Here is a 20,875-nt window from a genome sequence, read left to right as displayed (position 1 = left end):
ACTTAAATTCAATTTTTAGTTCAAAAGAATTAAAAAAGTTTAAGCAGCAGGAGCGCATGAGCTTTCATCTGAATCTTCTTCAGGCTCATCTTTTTCCTCTTCTATTAATTCAAGTCTTTCTATTAGCGATTCAAATTCATCTATTGCCGATAGTAATTTTTCAAATACCGATTCAAATTTTCCAATTCTGATATTCACTTTTTCCAATTCTGATATTTCTTTTTCCAATTCTGATATTTCTTTTTCCAATTCTGATATTTCTTTTTCCAATTCTGATATTTCTATTTCCAATTCTGATATTTCTTTTTTCAATTCTGATATTTCTTTTTCAAATTCTAATACTCCTGCCGATTTTAATATTTCTTTTTCCAATTCAAACATGTCTTTTTCAAATTCAAATCTTTTTCTTGCCAATTCTGTTATTTCTCTTGTCAATTCAAATACTTCTCTTGCTGATTCAAATCTTTCTCTTGCCGATTCAAATCTTTCTCTTGCCGATTCAAATCTTTCTCTTGCCGATTCAAATCTTTCTCTTGCCGATTCAAATCTTTCTCTTGCCGATTCAAATCTTTCTCTTGCCGATTCAAATCTTTCTCTTGCCGATTCAAATCTTTCTCTTGCCGATTCAAATCTTTCTCCTGTTAATTCAAATCTTCTTTTTGAAAATTCAAATCTTTCTCTTGACAATTCAAGTCCTTCTTTTGCCAATTCAAATCTTTTTTTTACCAATTCAAATCTTTCTTTTGCTAATTCGAATCTTTCCATATTTTTAAAAATAGGAATGAATTTTCTTAACTCAAATTCAATTTTTTAGGTCTACCCACCGGCCTATCCTCCTCTACATCCTTCATCAACTCGCTCTTATCAATCAGATGGTTTTCTAAAGCCAGCATTAACAAAGACAATTTGCTTTTAGACGTTTGAGTAATGCCGTTTTCTTTCAGAAGCTTTTTAAGATTTTTTTTTGTATACCTCATTTTTAAGAGGCGTGAAAATTAATAAACAACGTTCATCTTTTTACCGTCGGATTTAATCCTGAGCATCTTATCAGAAATCACTACAGCAAAGGCTTGAGTACCAGCAGGAACGTTTGCATTAAAGGATGCCTTGATTTGAACGTCCAACACGGTTGATTTTAATCTTTCTGCTTGCTTGCTTACATCGAAAGAGAGGGCAAATGTATCTGTAATTTAAACCAGTCATATTAGGTTGAGCTACAATATCGTCAATGCCGTAAAGTCTGTTGTCAAACTTGCACGCGTCTCTATAAGCCCTTAAGAATTTGTTGTTCTTAAAGTCCAGGTCATAGTCTACAGCAGGATACCTTTCGCTGTTTAAGGTCACATAGATGTTTTTAATGTCGCAATGATCAAAGACGGATGGATTTCAATCTTGACTACCGTCCCTATTGGTTTGGAATCCAACCACGACATATCTTGGTCTCTCGCTAGCAGATCTCGCGCTTAGCCACCAGGTGTCGTACCCTACTTATTTTACAAACGCAGACTAAATCAACGCTTATGCGCATGGGGAGAGTTTCCTTGGTTTTGCCAAAGACCGAGTTGTTCAATAGTTTGAACTACTCTTCTTCAAACTTAGTGGTAGCCCTTACCCTAAGATCAGTATTTAGCTGAATATACGGTGTCATCCAGGCTGAAAAAAAAAGGCTTTTTTTTTTTTAATAAAAAAAGTTTTTTAGATGAAGAACAAGATGCATGAAATCTTGAAATCTACCCTTTTTTTAACTAATCGTCAGAAAAATTTAAACATGAGAACCCTAAACCTTTATGCTTGAGAAAGAATTGTGTCAATCAGCCTCAACTTTGTCTCATGCTTTTGCCTCATGTTTGACCAAAAAATGTGTCTAAAATCCAAATTCTGCTCTGCGATGTGTAGTGTTTTGGAGGCTTGGTGTAAATATTTAGAGTCGCTCTACATAAGGGTTGCTACTTGATACAGTACATTTTTTTTATATAATATATTAAATTCTGTAATAAATAGTTTATGCTTTAAACTCTTTTCTTTATTATAATAATAAAGCATTTTTATTTTATTTTTTTAAAGATTTTGTAATTAAATATTCTAGAAAGTCACAGACTCTTGTTAAAAAAACAAAAGCAAGAAATTATCATTAAATTATGATGAGCAACTGCAATTGATTAAGAAACTTTTAAAAAGCGATAATTTTCATAGCCAAGTATTGTTAAAAAACCTATTTTAGCATCAGATCTTCACTCTGCAATTAAAAGGATTCGAATTCCTGGAATTTTAACTTCACTTTTATTTGTAATTATAATACTAATACTTATATTTTATGTAAAAAAAAAAAATGGTATAGCATAGGTAGGAAACAAAAAATGCCTTTAACAAACGAACGATATGTTTTTACATTGAAATTACACAAATGTGAACATAAAATTAATATTTCAGTTTAACAGTTGGTATCAGAGGCATTTAAGCAAGATTTTGTGTTTAAACAAGATTTTTTTGTAAAATTTGTTTTTAGTAAAATTTTAAATGTTTTTTATAATGTAAATGCACGTCAAAAAAGTTTCTGACATTTTCAATAGTTAAAACCAAACTGACCAGCATAAAACCAGAAAGTGAACCATATTATTTGGTTCATTTTCTGATTTTTATGCTTAAAATTATTTAAACAATATTCAAACGATAGGAATTTGCATAAAAACAAAAATCTTCATACAAAACCAACGACTTACAAAATTTGGCTTCGGAATGAGGCTTCATGGAGTTTTCTGTTTCATATCCAAATGATTTATCTAAAAATTAAATTTATTTAAAAAGAAAACACTTACAAATTTTATAAAAAAAAAAGTATTATTTAGTAATTGCGAAAAGACAAGATTTAAGTTAAACAACGGAAGTCGTAATGTTCCATGCTTCAATCTTTTTATTGAAATTTTTCTTTACCACGTGTACTCGCTTAGCACTTGCTAAAACATTTAGTCTCGTAAACTCTTGCTGAATTCGTATTGCATAAAGTTTTTTCTCAATCAAAACAGAAAATTTCTATTAAAGGCATCATCATGAATTTTATTTATAGATTTTATCGAAAGTTGTAAACCTTTTTTTATTTCAAAAAGAATATAATGTATCGAGGTTTTATTTTGCTTCGCAAAATAGATGCTCTTGGTGATCAAGTAAATCGCTTATTAACATCTTGCTTTCTATTGCACTGTGAATGGAATCACGTTTTATTTGTGAGTATCCGGTCTGCTCACGTGCTCCTATTCTTGATAAGACGATTATTACTAATCTTTTAGTTTTTCGGTTATTGTTTTGACCTGCCCAAGTATCATTACATATCATTTTGCAAATGACATGAACTACTCACAGGGATTTTTTGGAGCTGTTAGAGCTTCATGTAAATCCATTGTATGCACATACTGCACAACGTGGTATGTGGTGCACATCGTAGACAAACGATACTTATTCATTAGTTGTTATCAAGAGTTTTTAGATGCTTTCGGATTCAGCGGTATTTGATTTCCTTGTAAATTGGTTAAGAACTGAAACTTTGACCAAAAAACTCTTTGTTTACTTGAAAATCTCTGACTTTCACCTGATTGACAATTTTATATATTAAACGCTACATAAAACTTTTTTCGGTTCCCCATAAAAATGATTTTCTGGAAGTTATGTTTATAAAACCAAGAAGCTTGTTTATGTAACAAAATTGAATACAGTGTTCTTGAAGATTGATCGAAAAGATGCAAGTTAGTAAATCATGGTACACATCATATCTACAGACAATCTTGGAATGTTTTTGGCAGAGATGGAACAAGAGCACGTGACTCACTTCGAAAAGTTTGCTTACCACAGTTGCATATATGAAGATCACGTAATCATGCTGAATATAGCGTTTTTAAAAATATTGAAAAAAACTCTTCATCTACACAAGACCTCATAAAATACTTATTGATAGAAAACCAAAAGAACGTCCTCCTCTTACAAAGCTCTAAAATCTTTAGGTTCAAAACCAAGCTGTTCTAGATAAAGAGAGGTGGTAGCAAAACGAAAAACAAAACAATTAGGAAGGAGGGCACACTCGGTTACACAACTTATCAACTAATGACAACTTATCAAAAGAGATTTATTCCATATAAAACCCAGAAATTGGTTTAAGCTCCTTCCACTTATGAAAAAAAAATTGGAACTAGATTGTATCAATGGAAAAAATTCAACTATAAATTAAACTCACAAAAGAAATTTATTAATCTTCTCTTAAAATATTTTAATGTACCTTTGATTGAGCATCTTTTTCAGATATGACTCCCTATTTCTCTTAATAGCCTCATCATATTTTCTTCCGTATTTTCATATAGTTAATACCTCCCTCTTTTTTCCTAAAATTTGGAAAAAGAGAGGAGGCAGGGAGTTTTCAACATGCATAGGTATGATTATTTTATGGCATGAATTAGCAAGTGTTTATTTTTTGATAAAGTGATATGATATCTCGTATTCTTCTGAAATTAATAATAAATTAATTCTTAGAGGTTGCTACACTTTTTGTTGTTTCATTTTCTAACTCACCGATCGTTTTATTTGCATCAATCCAAATCTTATGGCCGTTTTCAGTCAAAACTTTATATAAATCATTTAGGCATTCTTTACCGTTTTCCAATTTTGTATAATATCATTACGACCCATTGTTCGTTTTCTGCAGTTTCTGCTGTCAGTTTTAGTATCCTATTAAACGAAATTCTCATCTTTAGTCTTCTACAATCATTTTAAGTGGTCGAAGTATGAGAACACAGTTACATTTAAGTTAAAACTCTCAACGTAAAAGTTTAACCTCATGAAAACATGCGAAAAGTTTTAACACGTTATTGACGAAGTTTTGTTGACAAAACGACTTTAATCAGCAACATAACAAATATGACGTCATCACAAATCTAAAAACTTTCATTTACAAAAAGTAAATAAAATCAAATATTTTAACTGATAAAAAAAAAATTTTTTAATTGAAAATTAATTAAAGTTAAACAGATTTTTTCATAAAATAAAAAAATTCAAAATAACAATTTTCATCAAATAAAAATTCAACTTTTGTTTTTTAATTGCACTCTAAATAATATGCAAAAAATGCAAATTTGAAGTGACATTAAATGTTATAGCCACTTGGCCTATACATCGTAAAAAAATCGAGAGAAGTTTGAATTTACTATTTAGTTTATAAAGTTTTATTTGTGACAAATATTTAAGATTTTTAAGCGACAAAATAAGTTTAAGAATAAAAACGATAAAAAAAAATACAACTTCGTTTAATTTCAGCTGCCCACTTCTTACAATTGAAACTGAATTTGGGCAGCTTTTTAACCTTTTTTACCTCAGTTTTTTTTTTTTTTTTTTTTGATTGCCGTTGTTTTTGAAAGCGAACTTTTCAAACTGACTTAGTTATAAAATTTCAAAACAGAACGAAAGTAAAGTTTTTTTAAAACAAAAACTAAAAATCACCAAGAAAAAAGCAACAAAATTTTTTTTAACTTTAACTTTTAACTTTAAAATCTTTTTAAAAAACGAACTTTTTTTCGATAAGATTTTTAAATTTTCGTGGGAGGTCGAATATTCATTTTCTTGATTTTAGTATAACTCTTTTGTGTGGTTTACACAAAATACGGAGTTTGATCTGCATTCAATTTAATGTTCATGTGCTTCAGAGAAAAAAGAATGGTCTCTCTCGGTCGTCTATTGAAAAAATTCTCTTATGTGCGTTCCTCTCCAAATATTCTTAGTTCCTGATTTAAACTAATCCTGAAAGTTTTATTCATTACAATAGAAAAAGTTGGATGGTTGACTTAAATTTTTTTACTATGATGTTAACGATATGATGCGATCATAAAATTTTTGAGATAAAACTGATTAAAATGTTATTTTTTTCCAGCCGTAGATAAAGAAAAAACGTGCCGGAGAAATGTCTAATTGATGATGTCGGAGAAATGGAATCTTTGAGCGAATTTATCTTTCATCAATAACGCAACAAGCAATTTAAAATACATAAGAATAATGAAATAGTTTCAAAAGAAAACTGTCATAATTTATTTTATTTAAGTTCATAAGTAGTTATCTTTCTCACAAACCAACATAATAAAATTGACGATCAAAGCAAAAAATCATAAATCAACCTGATCCGAAAGATGGACCTAAAGAACTGATCTTTCGAATATACTGATTTGGACAGTTATATTTTGAGTAATGGAAAAATCAGTTTTGTCATAAAATTGATAAAAACCCTCAAACCAAACAAGATTTATCTAAACATTAGTTGAAGTTTTTTTTAAAAAAAGACAGTTTCACTTTTTCGTTAAATCGGCAAAAAAAAAAGATAGAACATAAATTTTCCAGAATTTTTGAGTTTTTAGTTTTAAATTTGAAGTTTTTGCGAACAAACTGTTGTCATTTTGTTGAAAACATGATATGATCTCAAAAAATATGATCTCAACTCATATCACAAAAAAAGGAATAAATAATACACTTCATAAAATTTTTAACTTAAACATTTATTTATATGTAGGGAATAATTTTTCGTTTTTTTTTTTCATTTTTTTTATTAAACTCAAATAAAAATTTTTTGTTAACACGTGGATGATAAGAAAAGAATTTTTTGAAAAAATGACCATAGAATGTTTCATCATCTTATTTAGTGACGTATATTTTCATCAGCAATTATTTGCCGTATGTTTGCTTTCCAGAATTCTCCTAAACTCTTCATTAATCTGGACCAAATACTTCAAAAGATTTTTTGGAATATTTGTTGTTATCGGTTTATATTTTAGTTAAGAACATTACGTCATACTTGTTTAAAAAAAAAAAAAAAATTTAGGGAGTTGATGAAAGAATATTCAAAGCGAAACCTTTATTTGTCTTGTTTTTAGTTTCTGGCCGTTCATTGACATTCAGGAGGATTATGTAGAGTTTAATTCAATATGAATTTGGTGACGTAACAAATATTTTCAAGAGCTTAAATGATGAATTTAAATGATGCAAGAACATGCTTAGTAAAATTTTTATACTGAGGCAAATATTTTTTAAGCAAAACTCTGCTAAAATCCAAAATAGAATTTCTATTTGGATGCGAACACTCATTTGAAAAACAAACCTCGTGATGTTTACCATTCAACTTGTGTGCAGCAACAATGCCTTAAAAACACGTCGTGAGTGATTGCAATTTTTTTCAAGTATTCCCGTTTCTCATGAATAAGTTGATCAATTCTAAAATTATATAAATATCTCGGTTATCCATCTTGGACACCAAATGGACTGTAAAGAGTTTTTGATTGGATATGAGCACCGTGTGAGGTCCTTTCTTGAGGTAGCAGATTATCTTACGCCTTCTCAGTCTCTTTTCTTTAGCAGCTTTTTAATTTAAAACTTAAATTAAAAGTAACCCTTTAATAATAAATGATTTTCTTTAAACTCATTTTCATTTTAAAGAAGAATATGTTCCTCATAGTGACTGCAGCTCCAAAAAATATTGTATACAAAAAGAAGACTCATTCTGCTAAGTTTGAGGTGATTTTAACAGAACAAAAAGTAAACATTTTACTTTGGTTACAAAGTTCAAGCTTCAGGAAGCCTATGCCACTTATTTTAAACTGCCCTTTGAAGACAAACTAAAAACAGGGAGGCAGAGGGCGCCTTGTTTCTCATGAAACAACTGCAAAAAAAATGTAAAAGGTAAGAAGATACAATTCATCTTTTAACTTTAAAGCAAATTTTTAATGTAAATAGGAAAATCTCGGGATGTCGTACATTCTTTTTGACGAGCATGATAAGCATGTTGTTCTACAAAATGCTTTAAAGCCATCCATTTTAGATATGAAACAATTATAATTGTAGTTTATGTTAAAATTTAATGAATCGAATCTTCCTCTAATTTGCCCTTAACTCAACTTAAAGCTGCAAACAAATCTGTTTCAGCTCGATGATCCATACTATTTAAGTGATTTTACTGTAACAAGAATGAGATAAACAGAGCTGACTTTATACAATTGCGCTGAGAGAATGCTCAAATAAAAACTTTTTTATACTTTAATGAAACATTTATAACAAGTAATTAACTTAATATAAAAACTTGATTCTGGAGCGCTGCTTTACTGGAATTCACTGTCATTCACATAAAGTAAAACAAAAATACCTGGTTTTAATTTTATTACTCATTCTTTAATTTTATTACACATACTCATTTTTTTTTATAAATATTTAAAAAGAGAGCATAACTAAGTGATTCCCATATTAAGCTGCTTTTGATGCTAAGAAAGTTTAAAAAAAAGCTTCTCAAGAGTCTCTATATTCAAAATGCTGGAATTAACATTTTTAATTACAACAAGTAAAAAATATTAGAAAAATAACTTTTTTTCAACAGAAAAAATATTTCTCTTCATTGCCACTGGTTACTTTCTTATTCAGTTTTATCAAATGAACATAAAAAACATAATAAACGTAAAAGACTTTCAGCAATGAAACAACATAAAAGATTTTTTTCTACAACTGCTAAAAAAATGGATCAACTTGAACTTAAAGTAACAAATCCTACTTAAAGTTGAGCTTTTAAAAAAGTTCGTAGAATTGAGTGGAGTGGATTCAAATAAAGTTGCAAAGAGTTTCTTAAATATTACTGAGCGTAAACTCTATCAAACTCTAACTTTTTAGTACTGATGCATGAAAAACTGATATTATTGAAAATTAATTATACCACCATTTTCAGCAGTTGGCCGAAAATGGTAGTATAACTATTTTTCAACATCAATGTTCAAGTTCTAAAAAATAATAATTTTCAAAAAAAAATTATTTTTTTTGATTTCACACCTTTTGTTTCCTGTGAAACCGACATAATTTAATGGTGTCTTATATAATAATGTTATATAGTAATGTTTTCAACTTAGTATTAAAAGGTAATTTTAAGGAAATCTCTTGAGACATTAAATTGCTAACCACGAGTTAAAAAGTGAAAATTCAATTTCGTTTAATAGGTAAATGTGAGTAAAAAAGCAAATTTCAATTCTGTTAAACCAAGGTCACTAAGTGAAGAAAGAAAGTAAAAAAAAAAAAAAATGCAACAAATTAAAACCGAAGCTCAAGACGAAGAAGATGTGTTCGCCGACCCAAATTACGATTTCACATTTAAATTGCTGTTCGGTAACGATCAAAATAAAAATGTGTTGATCAGTTTTGTAAATAGTATTCTTGGTTTCGAAGGTGATCAAGAAGTAACAGATGTCGAAATAAACTCTAATGAACTTTTAGGAGATGGCAAGTATAGTGTCTAAAGTAAAATTGACATTTTCTGCAACAAAATGCACTGGATGTTTTGCGAACTATCGAAATTCAAAAAACAACAAAACCTAGTAATAACAGGAGAGAACTCTTTGAAAGAGCAATCTTTGGATTTTTTAATTAATGGTTGTAAAAAGCGAGATATACCGAGAAACTTAAATGAAACAATAAATAAAGCTTATGAAATTATGAAATCAGTCCTAAATAACGAAGACACAAGAATACTTTGTTGGAAAGAAAAAAGAGAATGAGAATTAATCGCAACCCAGATAACACATCGACGTCTTTATTATGATCGGCCCTACGTCGGCTAAAGATGTCGGCTTGTCTGCGGTCTGATCACCGGTTCTACGTCGGCCCAATCTAAATGGCCCGACGTCCAGAAAATGGTATTTTGCCAATGTCAGCATATTGACATTATTGTGACTTTGAAAAGAGGTGAAACAGCCGACTTTGGATGAAGAAGTCGGATGGGCAGCAAATAGATTAACGGTCTTGAGTAAGCACAATATTAATGTTCTAGTCCCGTTTATATATATAAACTGGACTTTTGAAGTCGAATAAAAAAAAGACCGGCTAACTTTGAATGAAAACGTGATTTGATTGCTATTATGAATTCAGCACAATACACATGGAGCAATGTAAAAAAAAAATCCATCAAAGTTGTCGCAAAATAGCTCAAGGACACTTTAATTTTGTATCAACTGCTTAAATCGCAATCTTTAAAATTTAAAAAGATTTTAATTTAAATATATCCACATTTTATATGTATATATATATATATATATATATATATATATATATATATATATATATATATATATATATATATATATATTAACTATAGTTAATATTGATAGAGTTTGCGCTCAGCAATATTTAAGAAACTCTTTACAACTTTATATATATATATATATATATATATATATATATATATATATATATATTATAAATGGCTTATATTATAGTTAATACAAGTTAATATTGACTTGCCCGATTGGCACGTCGTTGTCTTCCAATTGCATAACTTTGCAACATCTGTGGTTCAATAAACGACTTAGTATAGCTCTAGTAGTTGCCTTGACATTGAGACCTCCAACCAATCCAAGAAATCTTGTCTATATAAAGTAAAATAAACACCTATAGCATAACTTTTTTTATTTTTAAAAAGTGTAACAAAAATCTGCAAGTGTTTTTGGTTTTATTGAGCATAAACAGCTTATTTATATATTTGTTAAACATTTTCAAATATTTTTCACCCAAGATATTCTTATAAGAATATCTTGAGTTTAGAAATGCTTTTTCTGGAACTTTTAAGAACTCTAATAAACAGGGTTTATTAAAGTTCTTAAAAGTTCTAGAAAGAACATTTTTAAACCTGCAACATTAATACCAACAATTTTTCTTTATGAAATTTTCAAACATCTTGTGAATATAAATATGATAGAAGCATAAAAAAATAATTCTGTTCTATTATATTAGAACTTTTGGAAGCATTTCAGTGAGTAACAAAAATTGACAAAATTAACACAAAACTACCTTCTATAATTAATTATAATAACTCAATCTAAGGCAAAATTCACACAAACTACCTTCCTTAGACAAAGTGGCATATATAAAGTTTTACCAGTCTCCCTTTAATATCGCCTTCTTCAGCTTGATCATCAATAAGTTGAAGCTCTTCTGCTGTTGATGCAGGCAATTGAAAAGGTAATCCTCTAACTACATTATCGCCTTCATTAGTTATTACAAGTTGCTATAATAGGTTTATGGTCTTCTCACCTTGCTCCTTAAGTTCCTCTCCTTACTCTTTAATTTCTTCAAGAAGAAGAATTAGTTTCTGCTGCACAGCTAAAAAAAAATAAAACTAAAATTGGTGAGCTAAATATAGTCTATAAATAGGTAATAAGTAAGTTTCTTGAAAATCAATGATTATATTATAACAATTTGGAGTAGGAATAAGTTTCTCCTTGTAAAGTTCATTAACTGGTTTTTATAAAATCTTAAATTTAGATTTTGTTTAAGGTCTAGCAGTACAAAAGAAAAAAGGAATATATATATAAATAGCTTAAGCTACTTTTATCTTTTACAAAACTATTTAAGAAGGTCTAGAAAATGAATTATTAATCTTAATTTTAATTTGATTTAATTTTATCTTCTTAATGTAAAACATTTTACAGATAAATACACAATAAAGTCGTAATCTATAAGTCTGATAAAATAATTAAGTAATCTATAATTCTAATAAAAAAACTGTGTTTAAAAACTTGAATATAAACCTGTTGCTGATAAATACAGCCTTCCATCTATAGAGCATGATGGAAATACTTGAGAGAAAGATATTTCCTGATGTTTCTTAAGTACTGGAACAAATTTCTTTTTTCCAGTGCTAAACGAAATAAGATTTGATTGGCTTTCATTTGTATTTAGTATTAAACATTGAGAAAAGGCAGGTGGCTGAGGAAGATCTTCATATTCTATAGCTAAGTTTTTATGTCTTTTTCGTTCTGGACATTCATTAAAGTGTTTTTTCTGTTCAGCTACTTGTAAGTTACCTGTTTACAATAAAATATTTCTTTCTGGACTGCTGAATATCTCAGTGTCTGATGAAGGTATGTATGAAATCCTAATCAAAAGTATATACACAAAAATAAAAAAATATTTGAACAAAAATTTCAAATATGAAACACATTAGTTTTTGTCAATTTGATGGATTTAAAAAAATTTTTTCACTTTCAAACAATTTTTGAAAGCATGAGGCAATTCCAAAATGATGACATAAACCACCACTACTCAACTTTTCACAACTCACATTTCTTGGTGTTGACAATAAAGTCCTGGGATCAAGTGGCAAAAAAGAATGAAGTGGTTGAAGTATATGTAACAGAGATTTTAGTGAATAGTGAGAAATATTTTCATCAACAGCCCAACATGCAAGCTCAACAACCAGTCCTTCCTTACCATCACAGTCATCAGTATCTTGAAAATTGTCTGATTTAGAATTCCATTCCACCCTATCACTGTCACTCATTTGGAGACACACATAGTCATTCAATTCGAATGGCTGATTATTAACTTTTTCACTCGACATAAAATTATTATGTGGAACTTGATTTGTGTTAAAGATATCTGCAATTTTGTAAGCTTCACAAGAATCAGTTTCTTTATTAAAATAGACTTCATTACTTATATCTAATAATTTATTAGTAAGGTTTTTACTGGAATGCAAAATTGATAAAGTATTATGAATTAGAATATCATCTTCGTTTATGGCACTTGAAGTTTGAATGTCTTCCAAGTGTGCTTGAACTCTGGCTCGTATATGACGCCTCATGGAAGAATATGATTTGGACCTAATAATAATATCCAACAATTTCACTGTAGATGCATTGTTAGTAATATATATCAATCCTATTCAGTAAGCCACAATAGAAAAGGCTTTATGAATCATAAAACTTAACCAACATTTGTTACGAAAACCAATGTAAAATATATAAAATTAATTTAACACTCAAGACCTTAGTTTAGTTAATCAATGAACACTTATATTTTTAAATACTTTAATTTACTTTTAAAACAAATACATGGTTAAGGATATTAACCTTGTAAGGTCAATGTCCTTAAACAACGTTGACCAACAAAACTCACCAACGATTATTAACAAGACTCATCAACGTTGACAAACTAAAGGTCAAAAGAAATTTAAACAGATTTCAAAAAATTTAAATTTAAAAACTATTTAACAAATGCAAGCTTGCATTTGTAAACTTAAAGCTTTTAAAATATCTTTACATACTTTTAAAGTTTTAAATAGCAATGGTTGCAAATTAGCAACCAAACTTTCAAATCTTTATGATTTGTCTTGATTTAATCAAAAATGCTTAAGTAACTTACTTGCTAGTCATCATTTCTTCAGTTTTCTTTAAACTTTTTTTTCCTTATTCTTATTGTTAAATACAGATTTCTGGACGCACGTGCGGACATAAATTTGAAGCATGTGAGCACAATGTTTTCACTGAACAATCAAAATTCGTTTATTATAATTTTTTATTTTCATTTCAATTTTTGATATATCCTTTCATTTATTTTTTTTTAATAAAAAAAAAAAATGTACTGCTCTTAAATGCATACCTAGGTCCGAGAGTCCTAGATACATATCTAAGGGCTATAATTTTTTTTTATTTTAAAAAAAAACGCCCTACTTTTGTCGGTAGGATAACGTTTGCACAATTATACAATGTTATGAATTGGTTGGTTTAATGTTATCATATCTACGTTGGCAGGACGTGAAAATAATTAAGGTTGCCCCGACGTTGTCCTAACGAAGTCGGTAAGACGTTTGAATTAATTGGTTGGCCCGACGTAATGATATTGACGTCGGCAGGACGTCATATTGTGTTAAGTGACCCAATTGAAGATATTTCTCAAAACCCGTTTTAAGATTTTCTACCTTACATTAACAGACTTCTTTGACAAAGTTGGAAATTAAAATTTGAGCCGCAGTACTATCAGTTGTAAGCAAATTATTTTGAAACGACTGAACTTTGACTTTTGAGAACACACAATTGTTCTGAATCTTTTGATCACTGTAAACTGTTCAAATGAAACTGTCTTCATTCTTCAAAAACATTTTGACGAGTATTTTTTTCCGAATTTTATGTCTAATTACTTTGTTTTCTTATTTAATTCTGATTTCTCATACGCTATCTTAAAAAAAGCATAACTTTGCATCTTCAGTTTTAGTAATTTTAACACTTCAATTTACCTTTAAAAATTATTATTCTCTATTTCATGACAAGTAAGAAAAATGTTTGGCTTTTATCACATCAGATTTTGTAAAAGTAAAAATTAATACTAAAATGTAAACAACTAAACATTTTTGAAGTTTTACATTTTTCAAAATAATTTTAAGTTAACTTCGAAGTTCACTTGCGTTAAAATGAACCTAAACAACATAAAAACTGATGAAATTTGCACTAAAAGTTTTTCTAGAAAACAATAAAATATAATTTTTTTTTTTACTAAGTTTGCAATCGAAGCTTCGATTGGCTCTCGTTTCAAGAAAGCAAAAGGCGATTCCTCGACCACGATTCTTCAAAAACCTGCATTTAAATATTTCAGTTTAGTTAATTGTTATGAATGAATATTTTAGAAATTACATTTTTGAGCCGTGGTTACAACTATTTTGATCATTTTTTAATATTAATTTCGCGGTACTTTATTTTTTTTTAGATAATCTTTCCATTATCCTTGCTGAAATATTAGTTCCTGTTGCTTTAAATTTTCTTGTTACTTTTGCCACTTCGAGGTTGCAGTAAGTGTCCGCCAAATAAGGTTGTAATCTTAAAATGGAGCCCAGACCTTTACACAATCGAGTGAGTACAGCTTTTTTTTTTTTTCTTACCACTTGTAATATCTTACCATGTATATTGTTCTCTGAAGAATTTAAGTTAATAAATCGTATTGTAAAAATTAAATTTAATTACGTTCGCAGAGGTTGCTCATTTTTATCCTGAAACTTAAAAATAATAAAATTATAGTGTAGAAAATTATTGAATTATTATTTCTGATTATCTGAATCAATGTTATTGTAAATCAATTTAAAATTGGTTGAGTGGCTCACTTGATGAAAAATCAGCAGACGAATGACAAGTTTGCTTTAGATAAGAAAATTGGCAAAGGAGCTTTCAGTACTGTTTTTATTGAAAAAATTAACGCATGGATTATTGCCAAGACAAAATATGCGAAAGAGAAAGATGGAGTTGCTTTACTAAATAACACAGAAGATTCTGCTATTAATGTTGCTGTGAAACTTTTAAAAAGTTATTTTTTAGAAGATTGAGATTGAAATATTTTAAGCAAGTGTAGCGAAAGAGTTTTTACAACGAGAAACATATTGCGAGGTTAAAATTATTTTGTTCTATCTCCTCTTTTAAAAGTTGGGAGAAAATGAGTTATTAATTTTAGTTAGTAATAATTGCTTTCAAAATACGCTATATTTTAGAAATTTTTTTCTAAATAATTTGTTTAAACATAAATTACGTAAAGCATAAGTTATTATTTCTTTAACAATAAAATTTTAAATAATTTTTACTTTAAGAAAAAAATCTAAAACATTCTCCCAACGTTTAAACTTGGAGATAGAACAAAATAGTTCTAACCTCGCGATATATAATTACTTCCCAAAACACAGGACCGCAAAATTGTTTTATATAAAGCTTAGCGGCACACGCAGACTCTCTTTTTAATACACTTGGTGCGTCTCAAGTCTTTTGTAAACGGTTATCTTAAGAAATATACATAAAGAATCTCGCCATAGTATTTAATCTAGAATTGAAGTATACTGTCCTCCAAAACATTAGCAACCAAATAAAAAAATTTTTTTTTTCTACTTTGAATACTAATTACAGCAATTTTATTTTTTTAATTACGCTTTGAATACAAAAAATGCTTAATATTACATATAAGAAAAAAATTTGTACATAATGAGTTTACTTGAAAATGAATAAACTTGTTTTTTTGTTTTTAGTGGTATTTTAACGCAAAAACGTGGCCTCCAAAACATTAGCAACTTTTTATAATTACAAAAACTAATGGAAAATCAGCAGCACAAGTGTGGAAATAATGCCCAAGGGAATTGTTGTGTTGTAATTACTAGTACTTAACCAATGAGAATCAACTATTTGTTAATTTTGATTAGAGATGAATATTGAGTGTTGCAATTATTATAACATTAATTTAAGATCGCGTGTATATGCTGTTTTGGATTATAATGGCAGGAAACAAGTATAATTTAGCTTTTCGAGAACGTATTGTAAAAGATTACAAGAAAGGAGTCAAACAAAAGGAAATCGCAACGAAATACTCCATTAACAAGTCAATTGTATATCGAATAATCAAACGATTTAATAAAGGTAGTCCTTTAGAAACAGAACATAAGGGTCATGTTAAAAAAAATCCTTTTGACAGCGCTAATGATACTATTGAAAAACTGAAACTTTCCGTATCTCAAAATACAGTTTGTAGACGGCTACAACTTTCAGGATTTTTGAGCTTTAGAGCAGCAAAAAAACCTTTCATTTCTCAGAAGAATAGAAAAGCTAGAATTGAGTTTGCAAATTCTCATAGAGACTGGACTATGAATGATTGTAATAGAGTACTCTGGAGCAATGAATCAAAGTACAATTTGAAAGGTCCTGATGGAAATTTAAAGGTACGTAGACCTAAAGGTAAATGCTTTGATCCTAAATACACAAGAGGAACAATCAAGCATGGTGGTGGAAAAAGTGCTTTGGTTAGGGGTTGTTTTTCTGGTTTTAGTGGAGTTGGACCTATTTACCGAATAAATGGAATTATGGATCTATATGTTTATCGTGATATTCTCAAGGAAAAAGTGGTTCCTCATACTGATAATAATATGCCTCTTTTATGGACATTTCAACAAGACAACGACCCCAAACACACCTCTAAACTCGTTAAAGAACGGTTTGATACAAATAGTAATGAAATGGCCAGCTCAATCACCTGATCTCAACCCGATAGAAAACTTATGGTACCAAGTTGAACTCTCCCTAAAACACAAAGGACCCTTCAAAAACGCCGATGAGCTATATAAAGCTATAGAAACTAGTAGAGCCTATGTCGAGAAGATGTTCCTTGGTCCTAAAAAGTAAAGGATATGCCATTAACTATTGATATTAACACTTTCTAGGGTAGTTTTAAAAAAGTTGCTAATGTTTTGAAGGACCACGTTTTTGCGTTAAAATACCAATACAAACAAAAATTCATGTTTATTTTTTTCAAGTAGTCTTATTATGTTAAAATCTTTCTTCTTACATGTATTATTAACCATTTTTTTCTTATTTAAATTGTGATTAAAAAAACAAAATTGCTGTAATAAGTAATCAAAGAAGAAAATTTTTTTTATTTTATTTGGTTGCTAATGTTTTGGAGGACAGTGTATATAAACGCAATTCTTAATGTAGCCCACGGAAATATAAAATAAACTCCTTACTAAGCCAAAGATTAAGAAGATATTTAAAGATTAGCGAGTGAAACATTGTTTGTGAAGAGTTCGCTCATCTCAAAGAGCAGGATACCAGCTCAGTGATTTTATTATTCGAGATATATACGGTGGGTTCAAAAATAAAGCCACACTCATTTTTTTAATAAAAAAAGCAATAAAAACTGTCTTAAACTCATAAAATAAAATTAATATAAGACAATTTTGATTTAATGCTTTTGATATTATTGTATGTTACATATAATTAAAAGTGATTAGGATTTATGAAGTATTTTTCAAGTTTTAGCTGTATTAGTACTTAATTGGCCACCCTTTCCTTTTTTGACTTCTACGCATCTAGAAGACATACTATCTACAAGTCTTTTTAACAAGTCATTTGGCAATGCTTTCCAACCAACAAGAAGAATTTGGAACAGTTCATCTTCATTTGTTACCCTACGATCTTTCAATTTTTTATTCAGCATAGACCTTAGGTTTTCTATTGCATTTAAATTAGGCGACTGTGCTGGCCAAAACATAACTGATATCAGTTTAGATTCTAGATATCTTTTATTCAACGGTGTTGTATGTTTGGGATCGTTATCTTGTTGAAAGACGTAGTCAACATTAGGAAAAAGTTCTTTTATACTTGGTCAAAGTTGATTAACTAAGATTTTGTGATACAAATGCTGGGCCATGGTGCCTTTCACCAGATAAAGTTTTTCAACTTTGTGTGCACTAAAACAATCCCACACATTAACCTTTTTGTCATGTTTAATGGTTGCGTTGCATGTTTGGGGTTGAATTTTTTCCCAACTAATTTCCAACAGTGAGATCAACCATTACAAAAAAGACGAAAAGAGGCTCGTCGCTCCAAATAACGAGATATTGTCCACTTTGAGATATTAGTAAGGTTCAAATCTATTTTTATCTCACTACATGCGATTTTACGATCTTTTTTGACGAAGTTAAGAATGTAGCGATCTTCCTTTTTTGAAGTTTTAGGTTTTCTCCCTGATCAAATGGACCTCTCAGTTGTACCAGTTCGTTTATATTTCTTCACCAATCTGCTAATAGTGGAGTTTTGCCAATTAAAACGCTTTCCAATTCTTCTAAAAGACTCTCCTCGGTCAGCAGCTTCAATAATTATTCCAATTCCTATATCAGTTGGTTGTTTTCTAAAATATTAAATGCGCCCATATTATTCCGTATTTTAAAGATTTTTGTTATATAATTATTAGTGTATATATACATACCTCTTCTTTCCTGAACTTTTCACTGCCACATCCAATATTTTTTGTTTTGCTTAATTTTATACTTAAAGTCAAGAAAAAATGTTGGTGTGGCTTTTTTTTTGCACCCCACTGTATATTAAGGTTTTATATTGAATTAAAATAGGTTATGTGATATAAGGTTAAAATAAATAAGTTAAGAGGTCGTACGCTAAGTAGAGTTAAGTTAACAACTACTAACGACAACATAAGGGATAATCTTTAGCTAAACTTCATAAGTTATAAATTTAGTCGCTAAAGTTAATTGCTAACGTTTTTGGATTTTATTTTGTTGCATTGCGCTCATCGATAACTGATAAGTTTTTTTTAACAAATTATTACAAGCAACAATGATATTTTATTAAAACATACCTGTCCAAAATTGGTAGAAACTACTTTGAAGCCCTCCAGAAAAACCCTTTTGAGGGATGATTTTAGTAATATTCCTGATCACAAAAATGTAAAATTTGAAATCATCTGTAACCGTCCTTGGAAAAAAATTTGATTTGAAAATTACATCCTACACAATAGAGATAAAATGAGAGCATTCTGTTTATTTTGATTTGCTAGAGCATTCAAATTTGAAAGTTTATATTTAAACATAAATATTATCATATGTGTACATAACTAGATTAAAACATAAGGTAAAGAGCTAAAAAACTTTGTGACATTTTCATAAAGTGATGTATTCTTTAGTAAATATTAGTTTTTAAATTCTACATTGCAAAGCATTCTTAACCACACATTAAACCACAATCATGTCCATAATATTGATAGGAATAAAAAGAAGTATTCTGTGTGTTCTAAGAAGGAAGAAAGTTTTAAATTACTCATTCCTGAAAAAAAAAAAAATCTTAGTTTACTGGCAGAATAAAAAAATAGTTTTTACTCCCAATTTAGATATTCTTGCTGTTGTAGTCCACGAGACAAGTTTGCAGCCACTTTCCATATTCTGGATGGTCTACTGGCCTCTTGTATCTGCTCCAATGAGACTTGAAGCTGTGGTGAAGAGCTTCAGTGGCCTGCTCACTATATTTTCCAAGGGAGTCTTGATTCTTTTCTATGAAGGGCTTGATGTGGTAAAACACTGCATGGAATTTTGGAGTAATACTTACTCTGTCAAGAGCCAGATAGGAGGCTTGGAATGATGATAGTTTTTCATAATAGTCAAGTTCCAGGGTCATTCCAAAGCAGGCAGAAACCACTGCACCAGATTTTCTCATTGCATCAACAACGCCAAAAATGTTGAACGCACAGTCTTCTTCTGCAAGCCTTTGAAGGATATCTACATTTTCGAGGAGTTTTCTACACTCATTTCCTACAAACTGACAACCATGGAAAGGCTGAGGCTTGATGTGAAGAGCCTTGGGCCACTCATCAGCTTTCAACCACTCTTCCTTCAATGCTCTGAACAGATGGTTGACTACTCCAAGTTAGAGATGGAGTTCCATTGGTGGAATGAAGTCCAAGACTAGGACTTTATCAGGCAAGCTTAAAAGAGGCTCATGGACAACATTCTTAAAATCTTTGGCTCTTTTGTAGTCCTGACCATTGTCCTGGAATGCTTTGAAGCATTTTCTCAATGAACCAAATGTTCGAGGACTTCCACATGCAGACAAATCCTTTGAGTCAACTTCACACCAAGTGCATGGGTGAGAGCTTGAATGGGACTGTAAACCACAGATAATATTGGCTAACTTCAAATCACATGAGATGAGGAAATGGGCACCCTCAGGATGAATAAGATTCAAAATTTTTCTTATATTGTTGTAGTTTTCTGGAACTTCTTCTGCTACAGCAACAAGAAGTTGACGCTTCACTCCACTTTCTTTAGCTATTTATGTCAAGGTTTTCTTGCAAGGTGGAGACCTAGACTCTAACACTTGCTCCATCTCTTGAATGCCCAGACTGACCTTAAAGAAGCCACCACCACCATCTAGACCAAGCTTCACAATGTGCTGTGTATAGACTTGTCTTTGAAGCAGGACATCATTCAGAAGTTCTCCTAGGTTTTTGCAGTGTACAACCAATTGCTTCCTTCTCTGTGATTTGTCATTGCAGACTTCAATGTCAGTTTGAGTGAAATGAGCAGACAGCTTCTTTCCAATCTCAATAAACTTTTTTTTAAAGTTGGGTTCCACAACGTGACTTTTGGTGACTTGGTTTATGGTAGACACCAATTTATTCATTGAGGAATTGGACAAACCAGTGTTGACTTGGACATTCACTAGATCTTCTGCTGTCAGTAGTGGGGTGTCTCCAAAAAGTTTTTTGGCACTTGATGGTCCTAAAATAAAGTTGAAAA

At 29.9% G+C, this 20,875-nt stretch overlaps 2 protein-coding genes across 3 annotated transcripts in view; both read right to left on the bottom strand.

Moving 5' to 3' along the window:
• LOC149893898 (uncharacterized) lies at positions 1-765 on the bottom strand. The gene has a single exon (XM_090076410.1). The coding sequence runs from the start codon at positions 763-765 to the stop codon at positions 40-42; it is 726 nt and encodes a 241-aa protein (XP_089932536.1). The 3' UTR covers positions 1-39.
• LOC149893897 (uncharacterized) overlaps positions 388-20,875 on the bottom strand; it is a 55,041-nt gene continuing 34,553 nt past the window's right edge. For both annotated transcript variants that reach the window (XM_090076468.1, XM_090076464.1), the window contains exon 6: positions 388-416. The gene's annotated coding sequence lies outside the window, so the exon portion shown is untranslated. The remainder of the gene's footprint in view (positions 417-20,875) is intronic.

This window comes from Hydra viridissima, unplaced genomic scaffold (assembly GCF_058129835.1).
Source record: "Hydra viridissima isolate aposymbiotic clone 2 unplaced genomic scaffold, HvirCarnegie_v1 scaffold_1, whole genome shotgun sequence".
Lineage (NCBI taxonomy): Eukaryota > Metazoa > Cnidaria > Hydrozoa > Anthoathecata > Hydridae > Hydra > Hydra viridissima.
Note: the sequence above shows the minus strand (reverse complement) of the source record. Positions and strands in the feature narration are given on the sequence as shown.